This window comes from Hoplias malabaricus, chromosome 17, assembly GCF_029633855.1.
Source record: "Hoplias malabaricus isolate fHopMal1 chromosome 17, fHopMal1.hap1, whole genome shotgun sequence".
NCBI lineage: Eukaryota > Metazoa > Chordata > Actinopteri > Characiformes > Erythrinidae > Hoplias > Hoplias malabaricus.
In genome coordinates this window covers 19,568,063-19,593,751 of record NC_089816.1, presented here as the reverse complement: position 1 = coordinate 19,593,751, position 25,689 = coordinate 19,568,063, and the positions used below count along the sequence as shown (strand labels likewise).

At 42.1% G+C, this 25,689-nt stretch overlaps 1 protein-coding gene across 5 annotated transcripts; it reads left to right on the top strand.

Annotated features, from left to right (window-relative positions):
* Positions 1-1,317: 1,317 nt before the first annotated feature.
* cabp2b (calcium binding protein 2b) lies at positions 1,318-25,105 on the top strand. Of its 5 annotated transcripts, XM_066649604.1 has the most exons (13): positions 1,344-1,423; positions 1,578-1,663; positions 3,992-4,109; positions 4,743-4,859; positions 5,493-5,609; positions 6,399-6,507; positions 8,755-8,876; positions 14,058-14,300; positions 21,596-21,626; positions 21,741-21,872; positions 23,247-23,356; positions 23,461-23,608; positions 24,769-25,105. In XM_066649604.1, exons 8-13 carry the CDS (start codon positions 14,109-14,111, stop codon positions 24,792-24,794), a joined length of 639 nt encoding a protein of 212 aa, XP_066505701.1. In that variant the 5' UTR covers positions 1,344-1,423; positions 1,578-1,663; positions 3,992-4,109; positions 4,743-4,859; positions 5,493-5,609; positions 6,399-6,507; positions 8,755-8,876; positions 14,058-14,108; the 3' UTR covers positions 24,795-25,105. The 5 variants fall into 5 exon arrangements, with proteins under 5 accessions (XP_066505702.1, XP_066505701.1, XP_066505699.1 ...); XM_066649605.1 differs by lacking the exons at positions 1,578-1,663; positions 3,992-4,109 and having other exon boundaries at positions 1,318-1,486; XM_066649602.1 differs by lacking the exons at positions 1,344-1,423; positions 3,992-4,109 and having other exon boundaries at positions 1,528-1,663.
* The last annotated feature ends 584 nt before the right edge of the window (positions 25,106-25,689 follow it).

Genomic DNA, 25,689 nt, shown 5'->3' with positions numbered 1-25,689 from the left:
ACATTGAACTTAATTTAAAGGCATGATGTGTTCTGCCCGTATCAGCCACATGTTTACATCCTGGTCCCATCACTGACCCGGGACGGCATGCAGATGATGGGCCGATATTTATCCAGCAGACAAAACTTGCTGGACCCCACCTGGTGCTTATTCTGTAATAAGGAAGAATAATCATTTTCTGCTTTCTGTTTTCCAAAGGGATATTTTTCCACACTTAAAATTAGATCTCAGAGTTAGGCTGCATTTTCTATAACACAAATCAAATACTCCCAAACACATTCAGTGATGTTGAGATCTCGGCTCTGGACTATTGCTCTTTGTCTATGATTGTTGGTGTTGCTGTTACTGCCCTGGCACTGGAAAATCCATTTATTTATTCGTGATTTATTAAAAAATACATCCGACATGGACAATAAAAGCTTGTACATTTGCATGAGTCTAGCTGCGTGTGTTGGAGCAGGAAGGAAAAGACTCTCTCTGACACACTCATTTTGAGTTTCTTGCTTAACTCTATTTTAACTGAGGTGTGGTAAGATATGACAACACACCTAAGGAACACTGTTCCCTTGGAGTTCCTCATTAAGCCAAGATTTCCTGAAAATATTCCCAGATATTCAGACACACTGCATAGTTTTCCTTTTTATTAAACCATTCCTATATTCACACTATTATTTGAATTTATTATATTAGTTTTATACATTTTGAAATGTTGCAAAAAAGGTTCAACAAGCAATACATTCACTGAATAATAATAATAATAATAATAACTATATATAGCGAAGAATAGTGCTGTAAAAATATTATTAACAGGTTCTATGGGATTAAAGAAATAAGCTGCCTTTAATTTTTTTTAATTAGCGCAGATCAATGAATAAAACTATTTTGTACGTTCTGTATATTGTATTGAAAAGACGTTTATTATATATATTTTTAAGATTAATTTGCCTTGTGAATGATTAAATGTTCTTTACAAATCTTTACAACATAATTCCATGTCATATTTGACTATTTATTAATATGTGGATTGGGAATGTTTTGTGGATTTATGTGAAAAATAAATAACTAAATCGTGTTTAATCTGAAACTTTTACCCTGTAAAAGAACTCCTGGAAGTCAACGAGCAAAAGGCCTCAGAACCAAACGTCACCGATCCAAGTCTGCTTCTTCATTGATGAACAGGCTCGTTGCAGAGTCGGTTCGTAAGTCGGTTCTTTTTGACATACATTCTGCAAATAAAGAGGAGATTCAGAATCCGAATCGGTTTATTCAACGGTTCTTGTCGTTTGAAATGAGTAGTATTCGTCGTTTTATTCTCTACATTCCTTCATAGTTCTGTTTATTATTGATTTCTGATATTTCTTTATATCTTGATTTCTGATTTTTAGGACATCACCAGTTCAACTTTGAGTTAAACTGACGTGACGTGAGGCCCATTTTGCATTACATCACTCAAAAATGTAGCTAGATAGCTAGATACCTACTTTAGGTCTGTATTTCATGTTTGGATGAGAATTAAGTATTAAACACATATTAAAATGGTTTTGTAATTCAGTTGATATTGTATTATTTTCTATGAGGGTAACTTGTTTGGGCAAAAACGGAGTAACTTTAATTTGACCATCGTGTCCTTGGCTAAGTGTGGCTATCAGCTAACGGTAATAATGTAAGTTCATGCTGATTTATATTTAATATATTACTTAATACTTCAATTATATTAATTTCAGAAGACACACAGGCAAAGCAGCTGTCCACTAGTGTTTGCCACATTGTTCAGATGTAACAGATGACACGCAGTAAAGCAACAGTTGTCCACAAACCTTGGAACATAAATAATGCTCAACCTCTGGTGGCTATAGGGAACTACAATAACACTGACGGGCTTTCGGGTGAAATAGCAGAGTGCATCTTTAAAACTGCAGGAGATAATTCATTTTACAAGCCTTTTAAAAATATTTTTAAAATAGATTTATATGTACATTTTTTAAATGCTTCTTCAACTGTAGTTCAGAAGTGTACCTTCTTCTGTGTGAGGGAATGGCTTTGGGAGGAGGGTTGAATGCTACTTTATTCAAAATTACCTACAGGTAACAGAGAAAATATTCAGAAATCCAGGCAAGTTATTCCTAATATTTGGTATCTGGTGTTATGATTTTGGGCAGCATATTTGGCGCAACAGATAGAGTCTGTGTCACAGCTCCAGGTTTAAGTCCTGCTCCGGGTGACTGTCCGTGAGGAGTGTGGTGTGTTCTTCCTGTGTCTGCTTGGATTTCCTCCGGGTGACTGTCTGTGAGGAGTGTAGTGTGTTCTCTCTAAGTCTGCGTGGGTTTCTCGATGATGCTTTCTCGATTAAACCACTTTTGTTATGTCTCAATGACATTAAAGACATAAAAAAAGTTTTTTACATTTTAATGAAAACAAAACAGAAGTGATGGTGTTTGGTCCCAGTGGTCCTTGTAAAACCCCTCCACTTGATTTGGGCGCAGCAGGTAGTGTCGCAGTCACACAGCTCCAGGGGCCTGGAGGTTGTGGGTTCGATTCCAGCTCCGGGTGACTGTCTGTGAGGAGTTGGTGTGTTGTCCGCGTGGGTTTCCTCCGGGTGCTCCGGTTTCTTCCCACAGTCCAAAACCACACGTTGCAGGTGGATTGGCGACTCGAAAGTGTCCGTGTGTGTGTGTGTGTCTGTGTTGCCCTGTGAAGGACTGGCGTCCCCTCCAGGGTGTATTCCCGCCTTGCGCCCGATGATTCCAGGTAGGCTCTGGACCCCCCGCGACCCTAAATTGGATAAGCGGTTACAGATAATGGATGGATGGAATGGACTTTGTATGTGAAGCCAACTATCTTAAATTTGTGTTTTAAGAAGGACAGTGATTTTAAATTGGACAGCCAAATAGGCACAGTAGTTAAGTCCAACTTTTTCCACCTGAGGCAACTGACAAAGGTGAAGCCATTTCTCCCACATGGGCACTTTCAAACAGTAATCCATGCCTTCACATCCCGGCTGGATTACTGCAATGCACTGTATTTTGGAGTCAGCCAGTCCTCCCTCAGACGTCTGTAATTGGTACAAAATGCTGCTGCCCGACTTTTAACGGGTTCCTGTAAGAGGGAACATATAATTCCTATTCTGGCCTCTCTCCACTGGTTGCATGTGCATTTTAGAGTACATTTTAAGATTCTCTTATTTGTTTATAAATCTTTAAATGGACACGCCCCACCTTACCTCACTGAGCTGCTACATCCCCATGTCTCTGCTCGGTGCCTCACGTCAGCTGATCAGCTGCTCCTGGAGGTGCCAAGGTCAAAACGTAAGTGTGGTGTGCTCTCCCTGTGTCTGCGTGGGTTTCCTCCGGGTGACAGTCTGCGAGGAGTGTGGTGTTTTCTCCCTGTGTCTGTGTGGGTTTCCTCCGGGTGACTGTCTGTGAGGAGTGTGGTGTGTTCTCCCTGTGTCTGTGTGGGTTTCCTCCGGGTGACTGTCTGTGAGGAGTGTGGTGTTTTCTCCCTGTGTCTGTGTGGGTTTCCTCTGGGTGACTGTGAGGAGTGTGGTGTGTTCTCCCTGTGTCTGCGTGGGTTTCCTCCGGGTGACTATCTGTGAGGAGTGTGGTGTGTTCTCCCTGTGTCCTCGTGGGTTTCCTCTGGGTGACTGTGAGGAGTGTGGTGTGTTCTCCCTGTGCCTGTGTGGATTTCCTCCAGGTGACTGTCTGTGAGGAGTGTGGTGTGTTCTCCCTGTGTCTGCGTGGGTTTCCTTCAGGTGCTCTGGACCCACCGCCACCCTGAATTGGATAAGCGGTTACAGACAATGAATGACTATTATGATTTTATGAGTTAAATTATGAAAATATTTTATTAGCATTATTAAATATTCAGTGGCTCTACACATGCTACAGAAATGTTACATTGAGCTTAAATATTGTCTGTTAAGTGCACATCACTACAATGTATTGTGTGTCAGCTTTGTGTGGCTTAGTGAGCTGTGGGTCATGTTTTTGTGCAGATGGAAGGAAGGAAATAGAATTAATTTGGAGACGAACACACAGAGAATCAAAAGAGAGTGTCCAGAACTGGGTCAGGTACCGGATGGTTTCATAGATGCAGGCACAGGACAAGTGGAGGTAAACACTTGAATAGTTGAACGAATTACAAAACAACACAGTGATACCACTAGCACTATTAGTGTGGTGTGTTCTCCCTGTGTCTGCGTGGGTTTCCTCCAGGTGACTGTCTGTGAGGAGTGTGGTGTGTTCTCTCTGTGTCTGCGTGGGTTACCTCCGGGTGACTGTCTGTGAGGAGTGTGGTGTTTTCTCCCTGTGTCTGTGTAGGTTTCCTCGGGGTGACTGTCTGTGAGGAGTGTGGTGTTCTCCCTGTGTCTGCGTGTGTTTCCTCTGGGTGACTGTCTGTGAGGAGTGTGGTGTGTTCTACCTGTGTCCGCATGGGTTTCCTCTGGGTGACTGTCTGTGAGGAGTGTGTTGTGTTCTCCCTGTGTCTGCGTGGGTTTCCTCCGGGTGCTCTGGACCCACCGCCACCCTGAACTGGATAAGCGGTTACAGACAATGAATGACTGTTATGATTTTATGAGTTAAATTATGAAAATATTTTATTCGCATTATTAAATATTCAGTGGCTCTACACATGCTACAGAACAGTTATATTTAGCTTAAATATTGTCTATTAAGTGCACATCACTACATTGTATTGTGTGTCAGCTTTGTGTGGCTTAGCGAGCTGTGGGTCATGTTTTTGTGCAGATGGAAGGAAGAAATAGAATTAATTTGGAGACAAACACACAGAGAATCAAAAGAGAGTGTCCAGAACTGGGTCAGGTACCGGATGGTTTCATAGATGCAGGCACAGGACAAGTGGAGGTAAACACTTGAATAGTTGAACGAATTACAAAACAACACAGTGATACCACTAGCACTATTAGTGTGGTGTGTTCTCCCTGTGTCTGCGTGGGTTTCCTCCAGGTGACTGTCTGTGAGGAGTGTGGTGTGTTCTCTCTGTGTCTGCGTGGGTTACCTCCGGGTGACTGTCTGTGAGGAGTGTGGTGTTTTCTCCCTGTGTCTGTGTAGGTTTCCTCGGGGTGACTGTCTGTGAGGAGTGTGGTGTTCTCCCTGTGTCTGCGTGTGTTTCCTCTGGGTGACTGTCTGTGAGGAGTGTGGTGTGTTCTACCTGTGTCCGCATGGGTTTCCTCTGGGTGACTGTCTGTGAGGAGTGTGTTGTGTTCTCCCTGTGTCTGCGTGGGTTTCCTCCGGGTGCTCTGGACCCACCGCCACCCTGAACTGGATAAGCGGTTACAGACAATGAATGACTGTTATGATTTTATGAGTTAAATTATGAAAATATTTTATTCGCATTATTAAATATTCAGTGGCTCTACACATGCTACAGAACAGTTATATTTAGCTTAAATATTGTCTATTAAGTGCACATCACTACATTGTATTGTGTGTCAGCTTTGTGTGGCTTAGCGAGCTGTGGGTCATGTTTTTGTGCAGATGGAAGGAAGAAATAGAATTAATTTGGAGACAAACACACAGAGAATCAAAATAGAGTGTCCAGAACTGGGTCAGGTATTGGATGGTTTCACAGATGCAGCCACAGGACAAGTGGAGGTAAACACATGAATAGTTGAACAAATTACAAAACAACACAGTGATACCACTAGCACTATTAAACACATACGAAACTTCCGTTTTTTATACTCCGTTAGTATTCACAAAGCTACACTTCACTGAATTTAAACTTACTTTAGAGAGATTTTTGGAACATATTACTCAGACTTTCAGATGTTTATCAGTTAACCTGTGAGTTTTTAGTCTCAAAACAAAAACAACAACAATAACAACAACATAAAATAATAATAAAACACAGGTTTCTTTCCAAAAATTGTTCTAAAAAAAGAAACAGTCTACTGATTCTTTAACATGTATACTGCAACTTTTTAAAACATATATACTGCAACAATTTTTCAGAGTTTCTTTTCTGTAAAGTTAAATAAAATAAAGTGCTTGTGGAAATATGTGATTATTATACATTAAAATAATTTAACAATTTATTTTTCAATCAACACTAAAAACACTAAAATCATGATTTACTCTAAATTTAAAGCAGTCAAGGATGAAATAGTGTTTTAATCTATCACTGTGTTTGGGTACTTTTATTTTGATAAGAGGATCTGAGCTAACACTACTGCTAGCGAATCCTGTCAAAATAAAAGCCCCTAGTCACACTAATCTGATGAGATAGAGTGAAAATATCTAAAATCCTTGGATATTGTAGCAGGATACATACCACTAGAAAAATCCCATATTTTCCTTAAAGATGAGATTAAAGATAAACCCCATGACTATTTTACAAATATGTGTAAATTTATTGCTGTTGATGAATATGTGTGTTTTCAGGGTGATGAAATTCAAAATGAAAATGTGGGGAACCCTCTGCTACTACTGGATATCCTACTGCTATCCTACTGGATAGTGGTGTTTTTTGTGTTTCTGATATCGGCAAAATGTGAGTGTAACATTATTATTATTATTATTATTATTATTATTATTATTATCATTCTGTGTTGTCCCGCCAACATAGAAACTGATGTTCAAACATTTAACATAATTTACATTAATAATAAGACTAACTGGTCCCTTGCTCCCTGCACTGAATAAAACATATTTTACTCTAAAGTTTAATTAATTTTTAAAGGAATAATTAATACAGTTGAGTTCAAGCATTAACAGAAGTGATGAAGATAAGCTCATCATTTAAATGTATTCTATATCACAGTACCATAAACTGGGCTTTGACATTGAAAATAAGGAAATTGTAAGCTCTCCCCGTGTCCTGTTCCCTGCGCTGGGGTAATTTAGTGTGTTATGGGCTTTAGACAGATCTTTTTAAAGGGTGTGTCCCAGTTCCTAGTGAGCTCCCTTGTTAGTCTCTGCCTCAGCATTGAGTGTTATTAAGAAATACTGAAGTATGCAGAGCATCGGTTCAGTATTACAGAAATGAGAATGTAACGGATTACACCTACACTAACTCTCTCTTTATTCACTCTGTCCTCTCCCACTCTCATCTCTCTTTCTCTTATTCTTCTCTTATCTCCTTGTCTCCTACCCCCCCCCCTCTCTCCTGCAGCAATTTATGGGATTATTTGGTTGATTTTGCAGATTTTTTTTTAAACCTGGACGAAACAATGCTGCTTTTTTGCAATTTTTTTTTTTTCAGTTGTTTCACTAGTTTTTTACATTTTTTTAGTTTCCATGTCCAATAAACACACTGAAATCTAAAACCAGCTTTCCTCATCTCTTCCAAACCTGTCTGAAGGCCTAAATCAAGACAGCCGTAAAGTTTGCTAAACCAAAACATTCCTCTCTTTTGAATAGCTATGATTGTTCCACGAGAAGCGAAGAAACCCTGGTGTACAGAAGCAGCAATGCTCCCTGGGTCAATAAAACATTAAAAGTAGTTGTATGACCTCTTACAGAACCAACATTGCGCCTGCGCTGCTTCTGACAAACTGTGGCATCTGCAAAATACCCAGGCAACACACACTGGGCCATAAACTAATCAAAGGCTCCAAACAGTATTTAAACTGCTTTACAGCAATTTTTTAAAATTTCAACTGAAGCATCTTTTTAAGTTATGAAGCACCACATGGAACAAATTAAGCCACATTCTCACTAATTAACTCACTCATTCACTCTCTCACTCAAATATTAACATAATCACTTATTCACGTAATAACACACTCATCAACACAAATAAACAACACAAATAACTCGCTAGTCTCTTGATTATTAACACACTCGTACATACACACTTACTAACACACACTCACCCATACTCGAACTCACTCACGTACTATCACTCCCTCACTCTCTCACTCACTCAGCAACATGATACACATTCTGAAGTCTATTTCTGGGTGGCTTTGTGAACGTCTCATGCTGAATGGACCAATAAAAAGATTCAGAACTGCTTAGAATAAAATGTTTCTACGTTATCTATCATTATAGATAAGTAATATAGCAGCTGGAGGGTTTTTTTGTTTTTCAGGAAAGGTTCCACTGTGAAGGTAAAGTAGTTTACTGATCCAAACTCTTCCTCATGTTCAGTGTGTCAATGGTGGAGAAATTTATGGCAGGACGTCGATCTCAAAGCTTCTTGAATAGAGTAGTTCAGTATTGTGGGTTTTTTTCCTGCTTCCTTATGGTTGACCTGAGAGATATGGCACAGTTTATCAGTTCAGAGTCATTCAGTAAACAGCGTAAAGCGTTAAAGCACAAAGAGAATAACCTAAAACGTTAGCTGTGAAAGAGTCAAAAGTCAAGTCAAAGTCAAAGTGAACTTTATTGTCATTTAGACAACACACAGCAGTGCACCGCTAAACGAGATTCCGTTTCTCTAAACTCCAATGTGCTATGCAAAATAAGACAACACGTAATTTAAATAGACATACTCACAATCAACTGTAGACAATAAAACTACACAGAATAAGGCACCATATCTATGAAATTATATAATAGCATCAAGGAATGGCAGTGTGTATAATAAATAGGTATACGCATAGAATGTAATATACATATGAAGCAGAAAATATTGCACATCAGGTAAATAAATGAATGTAAGTTTTGCTGTATAAAATATGAACATATTGCACATCAGATATTGCACGTCTGTAGTATACATAGTATACATGGATTTATATCAAGATAAGGGTGATGAGTTTTTTATTTTAATTGTCAGTGTGTATTGTGTGAGCTTTTACAGTTCAAAAGTTTGATGGCCTGAGGGATGAAGCTCTTGCAGAGTCTGGCAGTCTTACACTGAATGCTGCGGTAACGCTTCCCAGAGGGCAGAAGCTTGAATAGTCCGTGTGCAGGGTGGGTAGGATCCTTGACTATCCTTGTGGCTCTGCTGAGACAGTGTGACTGGTGCAGCTGGTGTATGAATGGGAGTAGGGTACTGATGATTCTCTCTGCTGTTCTCACCACTCTCTGGAGAGACTTCTGGTCTGCAGCTGTACTGTTACCATACCAGACAGGGAGGCTGCAAGTCAGGATGCTCTCAATGGTGCCCCTATAGAAGGTGGTGAGGACAGGAGGGGAGAAATGTGCCCTCCGCAGCCTTCGCAGGAAGTGGAGGCGCTACTGTGCTTTCTTGATGAGAGAGGTAGTGTGTTTTGTCCAACTGAGGTTGATATAAGCAACTGGACGGTATGAGTCAACGCTGTCAAATCAAAACCTTTATGCCTTTTCATGGAATTTGAAAAAAGCATCTGTTACATTTTTTCATGTTGAAGGCACCAATAGAAATCCTCCTAAAAGAGTTCAATCTGGACCAAAATGACCATGAGACAGAGAAAACACATGTTTTGATATGTATGTTAAGGTGGAGTTGTGTGTTTAAGATGGAAGTTTGAGCTTTGCTCATCATCCACCAGAGCATGTGCTTCTCGCTCTGTCCATCTCTCTCTCTCTCTGTCTCTGTCTCTCTGTTTCTCTCTGTCCCTGTCTCTCTGTTTCTCTCTGTCCCTGTCTCTCTGTTTCTCTCTGTCCCTCTGTTTCTCTCTGTCCCTCTGACTCTGTCTTTCTCTCTGTCCCTCTGACTCTCTCTCTCTCTCTCTGTCCCTCAGTGTCTTTCTCTGTCTCTCTCTCTCTCTCTCTCTCTCTCTCTCTCTCTCTCTCTCTCTCTCTCTCTCTTTCTCTCTCTCTGTACCTGTCTCTGTCTCTCTCTTTTCTCTCTGTACCTGTCTCTGTCTCTCTCTTTTTCTCTGTCCCTCTGTCTCTGTCTCTCTCTGTCCCTCTGTCTCTGTCTCTCTCTGTCCCTCTGTCTCTTTCTCTCTCTGTCTTTCTCTGTCTCTGTCTCTCTCTCTGTCTCTCTCTGTCTCTCTCTTTGTCCCTCTGTCTCTCTATGTCTCTATATCTCTGTCGCTCTCTCTCCCTCTGTCTCTCTATGTCTCTATATCTCTGTCGCTCTCTCTCCCTCTGTCTCTCTCTCTCCTTCTGTCTCTGTCTCTCTCTCTCCCTCAGTCTCTGTCTCTCTCTGTCCCTCTGTCTCTCTGTCCCTCTGTCTCTCTCTGTCCCTCTGTCTCTCTGTCTCTCTCTCCGTCTCTCTCTGTCTCTCTCTCTGTGTTTCTTTCTTTGTCTCTCTCTGTGTCTCTCTCTGTCTCTCTCTCTCTCTCTCTCTCTCTCTCTCTCTCTCTCTATTTCTCTTTCAGAGGTTTGAGGTTTGAGAAGAGAAGGCTGTGGTAGATTATGTTCCTGAAATGTTTAATTCATCCCAACGAGACAGTTCACCTGTCAGAGATGCCTGGGTCCTGATATAATCTCACTGCCCTTAACCTGGCGCAGGAAATAATCCTGTCACTCACTTAATCCAGTTTAACGGCTGCTTAAAGTTTCTGTTCAACAGTGTGACTTCAATAAAACAACCAAAAAACATCCTCAAAAACACTAAAGCAGGTTTGATTGCATCACCCGCTTTCCTAGAACTGCGTCTGAGATCCCTAATGCAGGCAGAAATAATCCAGACACTGAACCAAAGTGCTGCAGTATAATCAGCTAAAACAGAAATAAAATATGAGGAATTCCAGAGACTGTGATATGGGCCACTTCTGACGGAGACATGCTGCTGATGGTCCATTGTTGGCCACATGTCACAACCTCTTCTGGCAGAGATAGGGCAGCACCGGACATGGCAAATGAGACAAAAGTAGCCCAACGCGTGACCTCTGGTGAGGCCCTGATGTGGTGTTTGTGTTGCCCTCGTTGTGGTTTGCTCAAGTGCTGTCATTCCTTTGGAAATGAAGGGTGGGCCACACTCATTTCAGGCATATTTCTTACTTTTGATTGGGCAGAAACTTTTGGTTAAGAAATGTGAGAGAGTGTGAAGAACCTTTTAAAAGTTTAAAAATATAACACTCAACAGGTTCTTTACCCTTTTAAATGAATCAGCAAAAATGGTTCTTTATGGAAACAAAAGTGGTCCTATGGCATCGCTCAAAGAACCCTTTATAGCACTTTTATTTTTAAGAGTGTACCATACTGTAGTAACACCTTCAGCTGCTTTAAAAACATTTAAAAAATAGATTGACACAAATATGTAGAGATGCACAATATGCACAATAAAAATACACCAGTGAAAACAATGTTCTTCACAACAGCAGGTCAGTGTCCTTCACATCAAACAGAACAAAGTTTGTCCATCGTTACTGAAAAGGCCTTTATCATTAACCACTTCAATTCCAGTCGAGTGCAACGCTGATATTCCCAGCACGCACCATTCTCACTCAAATCATCAACACAGTCAATTAACATGAGAGCCTGGCCACGTTACCAGCTCCTGTTTCTGTCTTTCAAGCATCTCCTGTACTCACAGACTCTTTCTCTCATTACCTTCTCCTCGCTATCCCTCTCTACTTCTCCTTTTCTTCTTCTTTCAGTGTGTAGTAATTCAATCGCTTTGAGAAGTGAAGGACATGCAGTTACACACTTCTTCAGTCTTCTTTACTGTTCTGTAGTCCAATGAGGTCTTTCACTAAGGCCCTTCACAGCCAAGAGAACAAGGGCTCAGCTCAGACCAGAACATCACTCAGAACATCACACAGAACTCAGAACATCGCTCAGAACATCGCTCAGAACATCACACAGAACATTACTCAGAACTCAGAACATCATTCATTTAATCAGGTAAAATCATCTGAGGCAAATGATTAAATTAAAAGTATGAGACAAAAATGGGCAAATTAATTAAAGAATACGACAAAGTGAACAAATTAGGACTTTAAGTATATAATAAGAGTATTCTTATGTATTATTTGTGTAAAGAGAAAGTCTGAATGAAACATTAATATCATTAACAGCTTCTTCCAACAAGCGTCAGTCGTCATAAACGCTTTGATGCCACAGCTCCAGCACCATCTGAGGTTTAGTTCACATTTTTTTGTCTTTATGCTTAAAGCTTTATTCCATTCACTGATTCAGCGACTCCTGGTCTCACCTGGTCTGAAGGTCAGTGGAAGTACAAAGTGTCTGACCACCACCTGCACCTCGTCCATGCAGAAAGAAGGAGAGTCAAAGATAAGGAAAGTGAGAAGGACGTATCTGATGGATACCATGTCACCAGAGAGAAGTAAAGAACTCGAGGAACAGACACTGTATCCTTCAGTCCCTTGGGTCTGAGGGATAAAACACACGCACCTGGACAGAGAGGAGGAGATGGACAGATGGAGAGAGAGAGGGAGAGGCTGAGAGGACAACAGAAGTAACAGAAGATAAAGGAGAAAAGACTTATAGAGCTGGAAGGACTGAAATAATCTATATATATATATATAGAGAGAGACTGAACAGAATAGAATACAGGCGATAGAATACATAGAAATGGCAAATTCTTGCTGCGAAATTTGATTTAATTTTATGTTTTTATGTTTTGAAAGAAGTCAAAACTGCAGGAAACCACAAGGACAAGAGCACATGGACTGACTTAAATTTTGAGGATATTTTATAACAGATTTAGCAGGTTTATCTAAAGAAAGACAGTGAGAAGACACTTCAGTGAAAAAGCTTCAGAGAGAGGGAGGGGGAGGACAGGTGTTAGCTTACAGAGAGAGAGAGAGAGAGAGAGAACAGGACGAGCGGATAGTTACAGGGATGTTCATGATCATTCGAGAGGGATCAGCAGCAGGGGGAGGTAGTGCTGCCGGGATGACGGCGCCGCCGGAGAGGACGGCTAAACAGGTACCCTGTCCTTCACAAAATTATTATTATCATCTCCTCCTTAAAGGAGAAATCCACAGCTTTTCCTGTTGTCAGACTTTGTTTTTAATCTGCAGACTAAATGCTCATTGGTAACCTCTGAATTGCTCTTTAAATGACTGTCAGATTATATGAAACACAATTACAGTAATTTCCAGAGTGCTTTCCAGTGCACTGAAGTAAACACACAAAGTTGGATTGTTCAGTTCAGTGTGATGCACTGGCTCCTTTAATATATGTATCAGTATTTACATTATTGACAAATAAAAGCAGTGATATCAGCAGCTGATCTAAGTCTATCCAGTGTAAGAGGGCTGTATAGTTACTGAAGGCTTGTGCTGTGTTAATACTAAGTGCTCAGGTTCTGTCATAACCCACAACTTCTGGACTATCAGCACCAAGAGCTCATGTTCCTTTAATAGAGTGACATTAAGTTCTGTAAGAGACACTCTCCGGACGTGCCAGCACTGAAAACTTTGGGTTCTGTTATCTGATGGGGACAGTCTTGGTGTGGTGCTGACTGTTGTGAGGCGGCAGTGCCTTTTTCTCTGTAGCTTTGTATGAGTTGAACTGCCCTGAGCACTGTGTGGTGACAAAACTGATAGCATAGTTTCTGTCTCGCTTTTGGCACGTCCTGCTCAGTTACAGTGCTGGGGAGTGCTGTGTGGGCCAGGTGTCCAGAGCAGTGCTGGACTTGGGTTACAGTACGTGTTGTGTTAGATGCATCTTGGTTTGCTCGGTTAGCTGCATCTCATTTGGCCACAACACACCTAATAACTGAGGCTGTATTGAGGCAGCCAGCCTTTCCCTGAGTCAACACCATGATTCGAGACCAAATGTGGGCCATGAAAGAAATGCAGATGTGCCACATTTGTGCCAAATGTTCATTGCTATCTGGGTATGTTGCACGTGAATGAGGATTGAGTTTAAACTACTCCATAAACTTCTGCTGCAACGTCTGGTCCTGCGAATAAGGAAGACGAAAATTTCACAGACATTAGCTACAATTTATACTTTAGTCCCATCCCCTTCGCTAATTAAAAGTGAAGAGTCTGGATACTGAAGTCTAGTTAATGTGGGAAAACTGAAATCCAAAGTTATATTCAGTGACTACTGCCCTGAACCTAAAGCTCAGCAGAAGTCAGTATACAAGTTTAAAAGGAAATAAAGGAGAAAGTCAAAGCAGACATTACCCGAGGATGCGCAACTGCCTTAAACTGAATCAGATGTTTGAGTGTGCTAAGGTTTGTAGTATCTCTGCATTTCTTGCTGATAACTTTAATAAGCCCTGCTTCCTGATTGCGGCAGGTTCAGGCAGCGATAAAGAAGAAGGTGGAGAAGCAGAGGAGACAGCTTGAGATGGGTGTGGTGGAGGCCTTCAGCAGCAGCGCGAAGCCTAAAAGACGGCAGAGGAAGGGTGAGGCCTCAGCCACGGAGAGACGAGGAGATGAGGACGAAGACGAAGATGAAGAGGCTGGGAATGAATTGGAGGAACAGCAGGAGAAAGAGGACGTGGACCTGGTGCCCATTGTGGACTCGGTTTTTGGTAAAGTAAGAACACGGAGTGTTTATGTATTCTCACGATATTTTGAAGCAGACATTAATCAACAGTAATATTTTAAAACTCTGATATATTTATTGTCCAGAAAATACCAAGTAGTTGGGACACCTGAGCCAGCAGCATAAAATATATTCTTATAAAAAACACAATATAATATAACCCAAAATCTGGGACATCCAGTCGTCATAAGGCTATATAAGCTAAAATAAATGTGCTCTGGGGGTTTCTCTCCTCATCCAGGGGTCCGCCCCTAAACGCCATGATGGTGCATTTCTCACCTCACGCTGCTCATTATTATAAAAATAAATAAACCAGCGTTACTGAATTAGTGAAAAATAAGAAAACACCGGGTTATGTAAAACCTTTTAAAACAGTCATCCTTCTCACCTGCTCCCTTTGCTGCAATTCCTTTGTGCCCCACAGTTAAAAGATGCTTTATAGATGTCGACGCCTAAAGGCTTATGCAAGAGATATGCAGCCTAGTGAACACTGGATGTACCTCACTGTGGAAACACTTCAGTCCCTCTGCTCTCATTTGAGAGCACAGTGATAAAAATCTAAATCTAATTCCAAACCTAGACAAACACATTCAGCTGTGTATTCTGAAATGACCTCGTGAGGTTTTGTCTTAATTATTACACACTCAAATTCACCTTCAGTCCTGAACAGACAGAATCACCGATGTGTCCAAAGACTTGAGCACCATTTGTTTAAACACAACTAAAAAATTCTAATTTTAAGTCTAAAAAAATTCAAATCACAAAAATACAAACCTAGGCCAGAGGTCAACTAGCGGGCTTCTCAGGAAAAGCAAACCTCATAATTTTTTAGACTTTATGGGTCTGTATTTTTTTAATCTAAATTTTTTTAATCAGAATTTTTATAATCTGAAATATGATTTAAATATTCAAAATTCAGATTCAATTACTTATAGGGGCCTCACGGTGGAGCAGCAGGTAGTTTCTCTGTCACAGCTGCAGGGTGCTGGAGGTTGTGGGTTTGAGTCCCGCTCCGGGTGACTGTCTGTGAGGAGTGTGGTGTGTTCTCCCTGTGTCTGCATGGGTTTCCTCCGGATGACTGTCTGTGGGGAGTGTGGTGTGTTCTCCCTGTGTCTGCGTGGGTTTCCTCCAGGTGACTGTCTGTGAGGAGTGTGGTGTGTTCTCCCTGTGTCGGCGTGGTGTCCTACGGGTGCTCTGGTTTCCTCCAATGCTCCAAAAACACACTTTGGTAGGTGGATTGGAGACTCAAAAGTGTCTGTAGGTGTGAGTGTGTAAGTGAATGTGTGAGTGTGTGTAGCCCTGTGAAAGACTGGCATCCCCTCCAGGACGTGTACCCACCTTGTGCCCAGTGATTCCAGGTAGGCTCCGGACCCACCACTGCTCTGAACTGGATAAGGGTTACAGATAATGAATGAATGAATCAATGAATGAATCAGCACCCCCCAAGCTTTTCTGGGAGGAGGAGATCTCCCCCAGAACTGACCCAGACCTGCTGAGCTCCAGTGGTTCTGCATGAAATGGTCTCTGACTTTTGCATAGACTTGTAAATGCCACTACATCTGTCAAGTGGCTTTTCTTACGACTGTGTCTCCAATTACACTCAGACAGATCGTCTCCTGCCTGAAGGAGGCCATTTCGAATGATTGGATGGGATCAGTTTCGACGAGGCCACAATTTGATGATGCTAAGTGCTAAAAATAGTTTATTAGCTTGTCCCTAAAGCAATAAAATATTCATGGGGTGCAGCCTCTTCCAGGAAGGTGACTGTTTGAGGTTGGGTTTCCCTCCTGGCTGCTGATATGATGTCAATATTGAATGATTACAGTGGCGTGTAAGACAATCCCAGCTGGGGAAGGTAACACTGCGAGACAAAGATGCAGCCTGCTAGTGTTTAGGCATCTTATCTCTGACCTGGTGTCACTCAGACACCTGCTGTTATCTTTGTGGTGCTGTTATCTTTCATAGAGAAAAAAAAAACTGCGTAAAGATGTCAGAGCAAAAAATTTTTTGTTATGGAACAAAAATTGTTTATTTTATATCTGAAATCTGTTTTCTCTCAGGAGCACTGTTTAGTTCAACAATTACAGGCTGTAATCTATCTGTTAATCTGCTTAAATTGATAGCCTCCTTTTCACAACAACGGTGGCGGTAACGTTAAGCTGTGTTTACTCATGGTGTATTAGTGTGTTGTTGTTGTTGTTCGGGACTGAACACAGCTCCGTCATCAGTTCAGACAGATCAGTAGAGTTTGTTCCTTCCTTGTTGCAGCGTTCAGCTCTCGCTGGATTCTTTCATCGGCCACCGATCCAAAGAGCGTTTGAACCTCTTCAAAATACGTAATTTTACGAGCTGCCATCGTGAGTCGGATAAAAACAAATGTGATCTCTGCTGCAGCTGGAGATTTTACAGATGGAGAGTTGGTGCTGGTTGTCTGCGTTGCATGTCGTAGAGTGTCAACTCTCTCTGGACAATCAGCGCTCTGCAAGGTTTACACACCATGGTTTAGTCCCTACTCGGCTTGCTCTGAACCACGAGAGAACAGCCACTAAACAAGAACCCACTTCCAGAACCAGGACCTGATTTACCTGGTGGAGGAGTGGAAAAGCCCAGTAGAGTGCAGTAGAGCAGAGTAGGGACCATGTTATGGAAAAGCACCTTTAGTGTGTGTTGGTGCGAGGTTTTAGATATTTTCTCTTGATGATGTTTCTCTTGTTATGCACACAATATAAACAACTTGAATTACTGTATCTCAAGGGACTGGTGTAATTTCTGCAAACAAGAGAAAGCTGGAGTGAGCTTTGACTAAGTGGGAGATGTGGGGCTTTCAGGCCATTCGTTCTGATGATTAATGCTTTTAATATTAAGCAAAAAGACAGACTTTTAGAAAGAAACTTTGAAACAAAGCACAGCCATGGGTCACTAGTGTGTGTGTGTAATTTTCAGAGTGTATCGGAGGGTGAAATATGAGAGTGTGTTGTGGGTGTATGGGTTACTGTTACCTAATCACTGTGACGAAACTCTTCACCTTGGTCCCTGATGTATTGAGTCTTGAACATGAGCTGGTGGCAAGCCTTCGTCGCTTTCAACCTTGAGTGCTGCGCTTCAGTATTGTTCTGTGGCTGTGACCCAGTTTATTCAGGTAATGACCAGCCTCAACGACAGGTGCTTTGTTTATTGTTTTTGAACAAAGCAGGACTCTCTCAGTTAGTAGGATAAAGCAAACCCAAAGTCAAGTGTGTTTAATAGCTGGGGGGCGTTCCTCTGGGAAAAATGTGTCTTTTGGCTGTGTCCAAATTTTTTTTTAAATGAAGGGTATCAACAAGTACTATGTGTCCCTGTTTTAACATTTTCTACACTCCTGGAAAGGCTTTACATTCAGTGTTAGAACATTTCTGTAAGGATTTGATGGCATTCCACCACAAAAAACATCATTGAGATGAAGAGCTAATGTTGGATGGTTATCTCTGGGTCACAAACCCCACTCCAACTCCTCCCAAAGGAACTGGGTAAAATGATCTCTATAGTATCTCTCCAGGTAACTCTCTACTGCTCCATGGCTCAGTCCTCGGTGCATTATTCCCTTTTAGACAACTGCCACTGAGGCTGTGAGCTTACGCTCATGTGCAACTGCTCCAAAGCGTCCCATTTCAGGTCATACTTTTCAAAGGACAGTGGAGTTGTGAGAGTAAAGCTGAACATCATTGTCCAAAGTGAGTGCGTCTTAAAGAAGCTCTATGAAGCTAAATCAATGACTTAATAATTCATTCATTCATTCATTCATTGTCTGTGACCCTTATCCAGTTCAGGGTGGCGGTGGGTTCGGAGTCTACCCGGAATCACTGGGTGCAAGGCGGGAACACACTCTGGAGGGGCGTCAGCCCTTCACAGGGTGACACACACTCACACATTCACTCACACATTCACACCTACGGACACGTTTGAGTCTCCAATCCACCTGCCAACGTGTGTTTTTGGAGCATGGGAGGAAACTGGAGCACCCGGAGGAAACCCACGCAGACACAGGGAGAACACACCACACTCCTCACAGACAGTCACCCGGAGGAAATCCACACAGACACAGAGAGAACACACCACACTCCTCACAGACAGTCATCCGGAGGAAACCCACGCAGACACAGGGAGAACACACCACACTCCTCACAGACAGTCACCCGGAGGAAACCCACGCAGACACAGGGAGAACACACCACACTCCTCAGAGACAGTCACCCGGAGCGGGACTCGAACCCACAACCTCCAGGACACTTAACTGTGGGTGTCACTTAACTTTCTGACCCTGGAAAACAAACAGCTTGGACTATCACTGGACATTAAACTAACTCCAGGTGGTCTGTTATTTTTGCTCATGGATACAGGCCTAATTTCATTTTAATGTGGTACACACACACACACACACACACACACACATTAAGAAGTATATCACCTGTATTTGGTGTTCAGAAACCTTATATTCCTATTCTTACACTGCATACAGTACACTGCACAGTACCTGGGTAGTTCATAATGGCCACCATACACTAACTACAGTAAAATGTGAATATTAAATGTGTGTGTGTGTGTGTGTGTGTGTGTGTCAGATTGTGGTGGGTGGGAACAGTGGATTATTGTGGATTATAGCTCGGGCTGACTAATAGAAGGTGGGTTTCACTCAAATAAAAGCGGAGCCTTTAGGTCAAGGTTTGATACGTTTCTGCACAGTGCTGCATGATTACATTAGGATTAATACATGAACACAGAGAAGATCAGGAGCCGCACACACACATACACACATGCACGCACACACACAAACGTGTACAAAAATAGCCAGCCATCTCCAACAGCACCATGATAAAGTGATACTCTGAATCCTTCAGTCCATCTGTATATTTATCTGTTTGAGCAAATGGATCACACCAAACATGAGTCTGAGGCAGGGGAGATTAACTCTGAGGAGGCTGGTGTGTGTGTGTGTGTGTGTGTGCGGGGTGGGGGTGAATCCGGACCCCGTCAGTCGACAGGAGAAAGCAGTCATAGAGGAGAAGGAGGTGAAGCGCAGGGGCTTTATATGGTGTGGAGTGTGGAGGAGCTTTGGGTGTGTTCCCTACACCAAACATGCTTTATTTCATCACTCAATGTCTGTCTGTCTCTGTCTGTTTCTCTCACTCTGTCTTTGTCTCTCACAGCCTGTAACTTAGATGCCCCACTTTGCCCTGAACATCTGAGTCAATACAATATTGTTTCAGGTAAAATTCATTCCTTCTTTTATTTCGTTCCTCATTTCTCTCTCTCATTCTTTGTTTTCTACTTTTACTTTGCTACCTCTTAGTTGTTCTCTCTCTCTCTCTCTCTCTCTCTCTCTCTCTCTCTCTCTCTCTCTCTCTCTCTCTCGCTCGCTCTCTCTCTCTCTCTCTCTCTCTCTCTCCCACACTGTCCATCACTGTGTCTTTAATCTGAAATGTGGGATTAAAAAGGCTCTGATTTCTTCGTCTAATACTCATTCTGCCCCTCCTTCTCCACTCCCTTTCAATCACTTTCTCTCTCTCATTCTCTCTCTCTCTCTCCCTCTCTCTCTCTGCCCCCCGCTCATCCAGTCTGTAAAAGTCATTTGCAGGCAGTGCTGGCTTTAGTAAGAGCAGAAAGAGAGGGATGACATGGGGGATGACGGAAAAGGCGTAAAACATTAGAATGTTGTTGAAGAAGAAGAGAGGAGGAGTGAAATGCTTTGACTAGAAAATGCAGGTTGTTTTGAGGCTTTTTTTTAAAGTCAAGTCAGTGATGATGCCTTCATTATAATGATCACTTGATTAAATCAGAGACGAATGAGCATCGTTTGACTTTAAGGGCATTTTTTAAATTGAGTATGAGGGATATGAGTGAAGCTCAGAGTCAATCCACTCTCCCAGTGTTTAAACTCAGGACATAGAGAGACAAGAAAAGAGAGAAAAAGAAACAGAAAAGCAGGAAGGAACTGTGAGAAACCGAAGAATGGGAAACTGCACCAGTCCAGCAATGAGACACAAAATAAAGAAGGTAAGGATCAGTTTGAGAAGCGTCGTGTTTGCATTCAGAAACAGGTCAAGACCGAGAGCTGATGATATAGCCGTGCTGTAGTCTTTAATAAACAAGCAGTGGGTGTGTATCTGGAAACATTTTCATGAGGTGTGACATATTTTTACAAAACTGTGTATTAGTTATATTATTAAGCGACGTAGCATCAAGAAAAACACATTTCTCCTTTTCCTGAGAGTGTAAAACTGCTGTGTGGCTCCACCTGAAGGGCGTGTCTGAGGGGAGTGGGGTGGGATCTCTGCAGCTGGAGGCCGATGAAGACGAGGAGTTAAACTCTGAGTTTAAGCAGCCTCTCAGTGCTCTGGTCCACAACTGCACTCTGCTGCACAACATCGTGGGTCCTGCATGCATCTTCCTGAGGCAGGGCTTCGCTTGCAAGCGACTCGTACGTAAAGAACAAACACTTTCCCTGACATCGCAAACCATTTCAACCATCCCCATCTTCATCAACACTTTTGTGGAGCATTCTCTCATGCCCTGAACAGTCATCTTTATCTGAGTACCCAGCTTCATCCTGAAATCTCTCCTGTTCAGTTGGTTCCGGACTGGCACGGGTCTGGCCCATATCCACCCTTGTCACGAGGGCCAGGTATTTGGTACCAGATTAGGTTCAGTCACTGTTTTCACACTTAAAACGTGCTGAGTGGACAGCAAGGAAATGTTAACCAAGACCCTAAAGACTAAAGTATTAACCCACAGTTTTTGAGCCTGGGCTCAATCCACAGTAATCCACTGAGGGCAGAGTGGACGAGAGTGTGAGAGTGTGAGGGTTTCGTATGTAATATATTCATAGATATTATTGGGTATTATAAATAAACCTGTAACTCCAGGAAGAGAATCAGCTGTGGGTGATGTCCAGTGATGTTTGTGTGTGTGTTTTTAAGGGTCTTCCTCAAGCTAAAGCTCCTAAATCTTTTTATCTGTGTCATTTCCGTGCAGCACCCTCCTCAGTAATCTAGCCACAGTGTTGAACTCCTGACTAATGCATGTTATGGTTGGAAATGTTGGTGGTGTCTCGTACTGGACCCTCACTCATCCACATGTTCATCCTCTCCTTTTTAACCTCCTTAACCCACTCACCTCTCATCTCTGTACATGGTTAATCTCAGAGCTGATGGATGTGGGATTGAGAGATGGAGGCGGAGAGAGAGAGTGGTAATGCTGCAGAAATGTGTCTAAATGTGGTGTTTGTCTGTGTGTTTTCTCACATGTGACAGGACAGGGATCTCCGGCCTGAGGAAATAGAAGGTATTTGCAAAAAAGCATCCTCTTCAGAATGAATTTTTGTTATTGCATACGATTAACAGAATGAGTGTCTCTGATTCCTTAAACGCACCCGAATCACAGACTGTATGTGTGTAGAGCTGCGTGAGGCCTTCAAGGAGTTTGACAGGAACAAAGGCTACATCAACTGCAGGGACCTGGGCGAGTGCATGAGGACGATGGGGTACATGCCGACGGAGATGGAGCTCATCGAGCTGAGTCAGCAAATCTGTGAGTGACGCCAGCAATCAGAAACATACGGATACACATCTACATCTAATTCCTGAGAGGATCCTAAATCCTGAGCGCCACATTTTAATATTTAAATATAGTCCAATAATAACTCAGCAGAGCTGCAGTTTTACACCAGCAGACTCAGCTAATCAAAATTTCAGTTGTTTTAGGAGGGTTTCTGATACTTTTTTGGTACATTTGCATAGGATAATGTTATTGTGAGATGAAAAACTTTATCCTAGAATAAACATTTGTTTGGACACATACAGATATTCATAGACTAAATATTACATAGTGTGACCATATTTCAGTTTTCAAAAAGAATGAGACTTGGGGCAGGATAGTGGCGCGGGGCAAACCGAGGCCCACACTGGGTTGGAGGTTGGAGGTTGGGTTCTGGGGAGCCGGGGGAGTTGGGGGCTGAGGGTAGGGTAAATAGTTAACAAATGCATCCATAATCATGCAACTATGTGACTGAACTGTAATACCTAAACAATTTCATTCCTTCCCAGGATTCCTTTTTTCCTTTTTCCTGCCACTGTCACCTTTGGCTTGCTCACCTGGGGATATTCATTTTGTTTTAATTCTCACTTTCTACAAATAAATTTGACTTGACTTGGCAAATAACACATGTCTTTATGGCCAGATAAACGTATTCCTTTCCATTCAACGTTTGTCCTTAAACAATAATAAAAAAAATAAGCTTTTAATAACCAGCGTTTGACCAAAGCTGGTGTGAAGGGCATGTATGTGACCCACCAATGTTGCTGTGAGATGGCGAGATCAATCCAAAATCACACAAAATTAATGCCTACTGTAGACAAAATGAGCCAAAGACAGTATTTGAGATTTAGGATTTAGGTCCCAAAATAGGACATAGGAAAAAGAGGAAGTATGGTCGCCCTTTATTACACAACCTTTAGCTTGTGTGGCCTGGATGAGCGAATGGGTTTTGTAGACACCCCCTTTGGAGATGTACACCTAAGATCTTAACAGGCCCACTTCATTACACACAATTTTAACCTGAGGGTTGATGGTCGGATTTAATAATACAGAAGAATGAAACTTTGCTCAAACAAGTTTAAACTTAGCAGAACTGTGTGTTGAGATGTGTGTTAGAGCAAAGCACAGGTTCTAAAGCAACATTGATGTGGAGGGGGTTTATCAATTAAAGCCTCTGCTTTGATACCTGTTTATAACCCACCCTCACACACTTCGATCCTCACTCGCATGTTACACAATCGTCCACTAACTAAACAAAGAGGACGGGGGAACAACGCAGAGTCACAGTGCCCTTGCCCTCGGCTAGGTCCATTACATTAACACGTACTGCCATACACTGCTGTCCCTGAGTGAACATGTGCTCTGCAGGCGGGGGTAAAATCGACTTTGAGGACTTTGTGCAGCTGATGGGGCCTAAAATGCTGGCGGAAACTGCAGATATGATTGGTGTCAAAGAGTTACGGGATGCCTTCAAAGAGGTAAACGCACACGTTCATCACCCACAGAGACACCAGGTCCCTGTCCTGAACGTCCCTGTCCCTATTTCTGAACGTGGATTTGTCTGTGTTGTGCTGATGTGCAGTTTGACTCGAACGGTGACGGTCAGATCAGTATCACTGAGCTGAGGGAAGCCATGAAGAAACTGATGGGAGAACAGCTGAAAACCGGGGAGATCGACGAGATCATCCAAGATGTGGACCTCAACGGAGACGGACAGGTGGACTTTGAAGGTCGGTTTCATTTGAATGGTTAGAAAAGCCTTAAACACAAATATAGCTGTTATTTACTCTTCACAGCCAGTGGGATTTATATGGAATTATGTCATATATGAGCTACATTTGAGGTGTGTAATAGTCTAGGCCCGGAAGCACGAGTGAGCTGAAACAGATTCCCTGGAATAGTTCAGTCCAAGTTCCCAGATGGAAGAAACCATATCTGATTCTCTGTATGAGTTCTGGAGTATCCTTACATCCTTGTTTCTCATTGGCATCATCCCTGCACAGCTTCCATTCCAGAATTCAAGAACACAAACACGAATGGTTAAAGCACCCAGGGGTTGTTCTTGACCCGCCCAAAAAACAAGGAAGCATTGGTTTGTGAAATGGACCAAAAAATCCCATCTTTCTCAGCAGCTTCACAAATTCGCTCTTGTAAGGTGACTTTCTAAGATTGTTTTACTCAACAACACAAGTCCATTGTCTTCTTTCTGTTGAGAAACAGCCAGTGAGGCTTTGAGTAGCTGCAGGTGTGTGTAATTACCAAGGGGTGGAGTCAGGAGGGAGCTGAGGCAGGATTGAAATATTGTGTGTGTAATGTTCTGTCCAGGGTCCCAGGATCTAGAAACCACGGCAAATGAAATGGTAAGACAGTGGGTTAATGTGAATAAAATGAGTTTTGTGAAGGTACATAATCTCTCTGGGATTCACATGTATCCAGAGGTTTTTAAAAGAGTTTTTTTCTTTAAAAAACTTTTCTTTCTCTTTATTTTCTGTCAGACTTCTTGTAATGACAGTCAGTCTCTCTCTCTCTCTCTCTCTCTCTTTCAAAACACACACACCCATTCGGAATACGTTCTGCTAATGTAAACTGAAACACACCAGGGCGGATCACCTTGTGTCATCTGTGAGCGTTTCCTCTGCTTTGACAAAAAAAAAACCTCCTCAAAAATCTTTCTCAAATATCTCCTCCTTGGAGAGCGTCTATGGAAACATCAGGTTTCATGAACAAAATAATCCGGATACACGTGAATGGGGCCTTAATGTGTGTGTACCTTGAGTACCTTTACTTTCTCATAAATTAGTTTAGAAAGATGAGTTTTTTCAGAAAAGTTAAACATGAAACTGAACTGAGGAGCGCTGTTTCTCACCTGTTTCTCCTTTGTCCTCTGTAGAGTTTGTGAGGATGATGTCACGCTGATGACCACAGAACACCTTCACTGAAGACTCTGTGATATCTCTGGACTTGAATGAATGCAGTATTTGCTCACGTTTCCAGATGTGAAACACTTCATGGAGCAGGATTTTAACTCACTCACCGACATACTCACTCACACTCGCACTGTTGGCTAACATTCTCCATAAGGTGGCGCCACTCATTTACTGGCATTAAGGAAGTACTTCATAAGGGGGTGCTGTTCACTGCTTTGCATCCAAGACGCTCTGTATCTTTGTTTTGTAATGAGAATGAAAGATAAATTAGCTTTGTACAGTTGTATTTTCAGCTGAGTTCTACCTTCTAGGAAATATTTAATAAAGGACTTTGGTTAATAATTACTATGGTTTTAATCTGTCTGCACCAACACTGAAAGAAAATACACTATACATTGTAAATCACTTTACATCTACGAGGTGGAGCAAGAGGAGCACATTAACTATTGATTTATCACTTTATTAAATTAGCGCTTGATTAATTTAACCCTTGATTTGAGATGAAGTGCTGGGTTAGTTTTGTGTTAAGGTTTATATTCCACTTCTAAAGAGACAGACAGAGACAGAGGTATGGTATCAAGCATTTGGGTTTTTATTGAAAAGGTGCCCAGGATTCTGTACATCAGACAAAAGGGAGATATCCAAAGGATCAGGAGTTGCTGTGAAAACCTTTCCCCATCTCTTCATCTCTCCTTCTCTCTTTCCGTCCTCCTGGTAAGGGAAGGGTGGTGTTGGGGGGTAGGGGTTGCTTTGGGGCGGATGAAAGATAAAAACTTAAAGATGGAAGGAAAATGAAAGCCGTGACACAGGAGAGAAAGAGGGGAGAGGAAGAGAGAGAGAGGGAAGGCTCACATTCATTTATTTTGTAATTTTTTCTCCACATA

What these genes read in the sequence shown, in the direction of transcription:
- cabp2b (XM_066649601.1), top strand. Translation starts at nt 12,645, where the DNA reads ATGTTCATGATCATTCGAGAGGGATCAGCAGCAGGGGGAGGTAGTGCT. An exon ending in TGGACTCGGTTTTTGGTAAA is followed by an intron (nt 14,301 to 21,595) that starts GTAAGAACACGG and finishes CACATGTGACAG; the next exon opens with GACAGGGATCTCCGGCCTGA. An exon ending in CCGGCCTGAGGAAATAGAAG is followed by an intron (nt 21,627 to 21,740) that starts GTATTTGCAAAA and finishes GTATGTGTGTAG; the next exon opens with AGCTGCGTGAGGCCTTCAAG.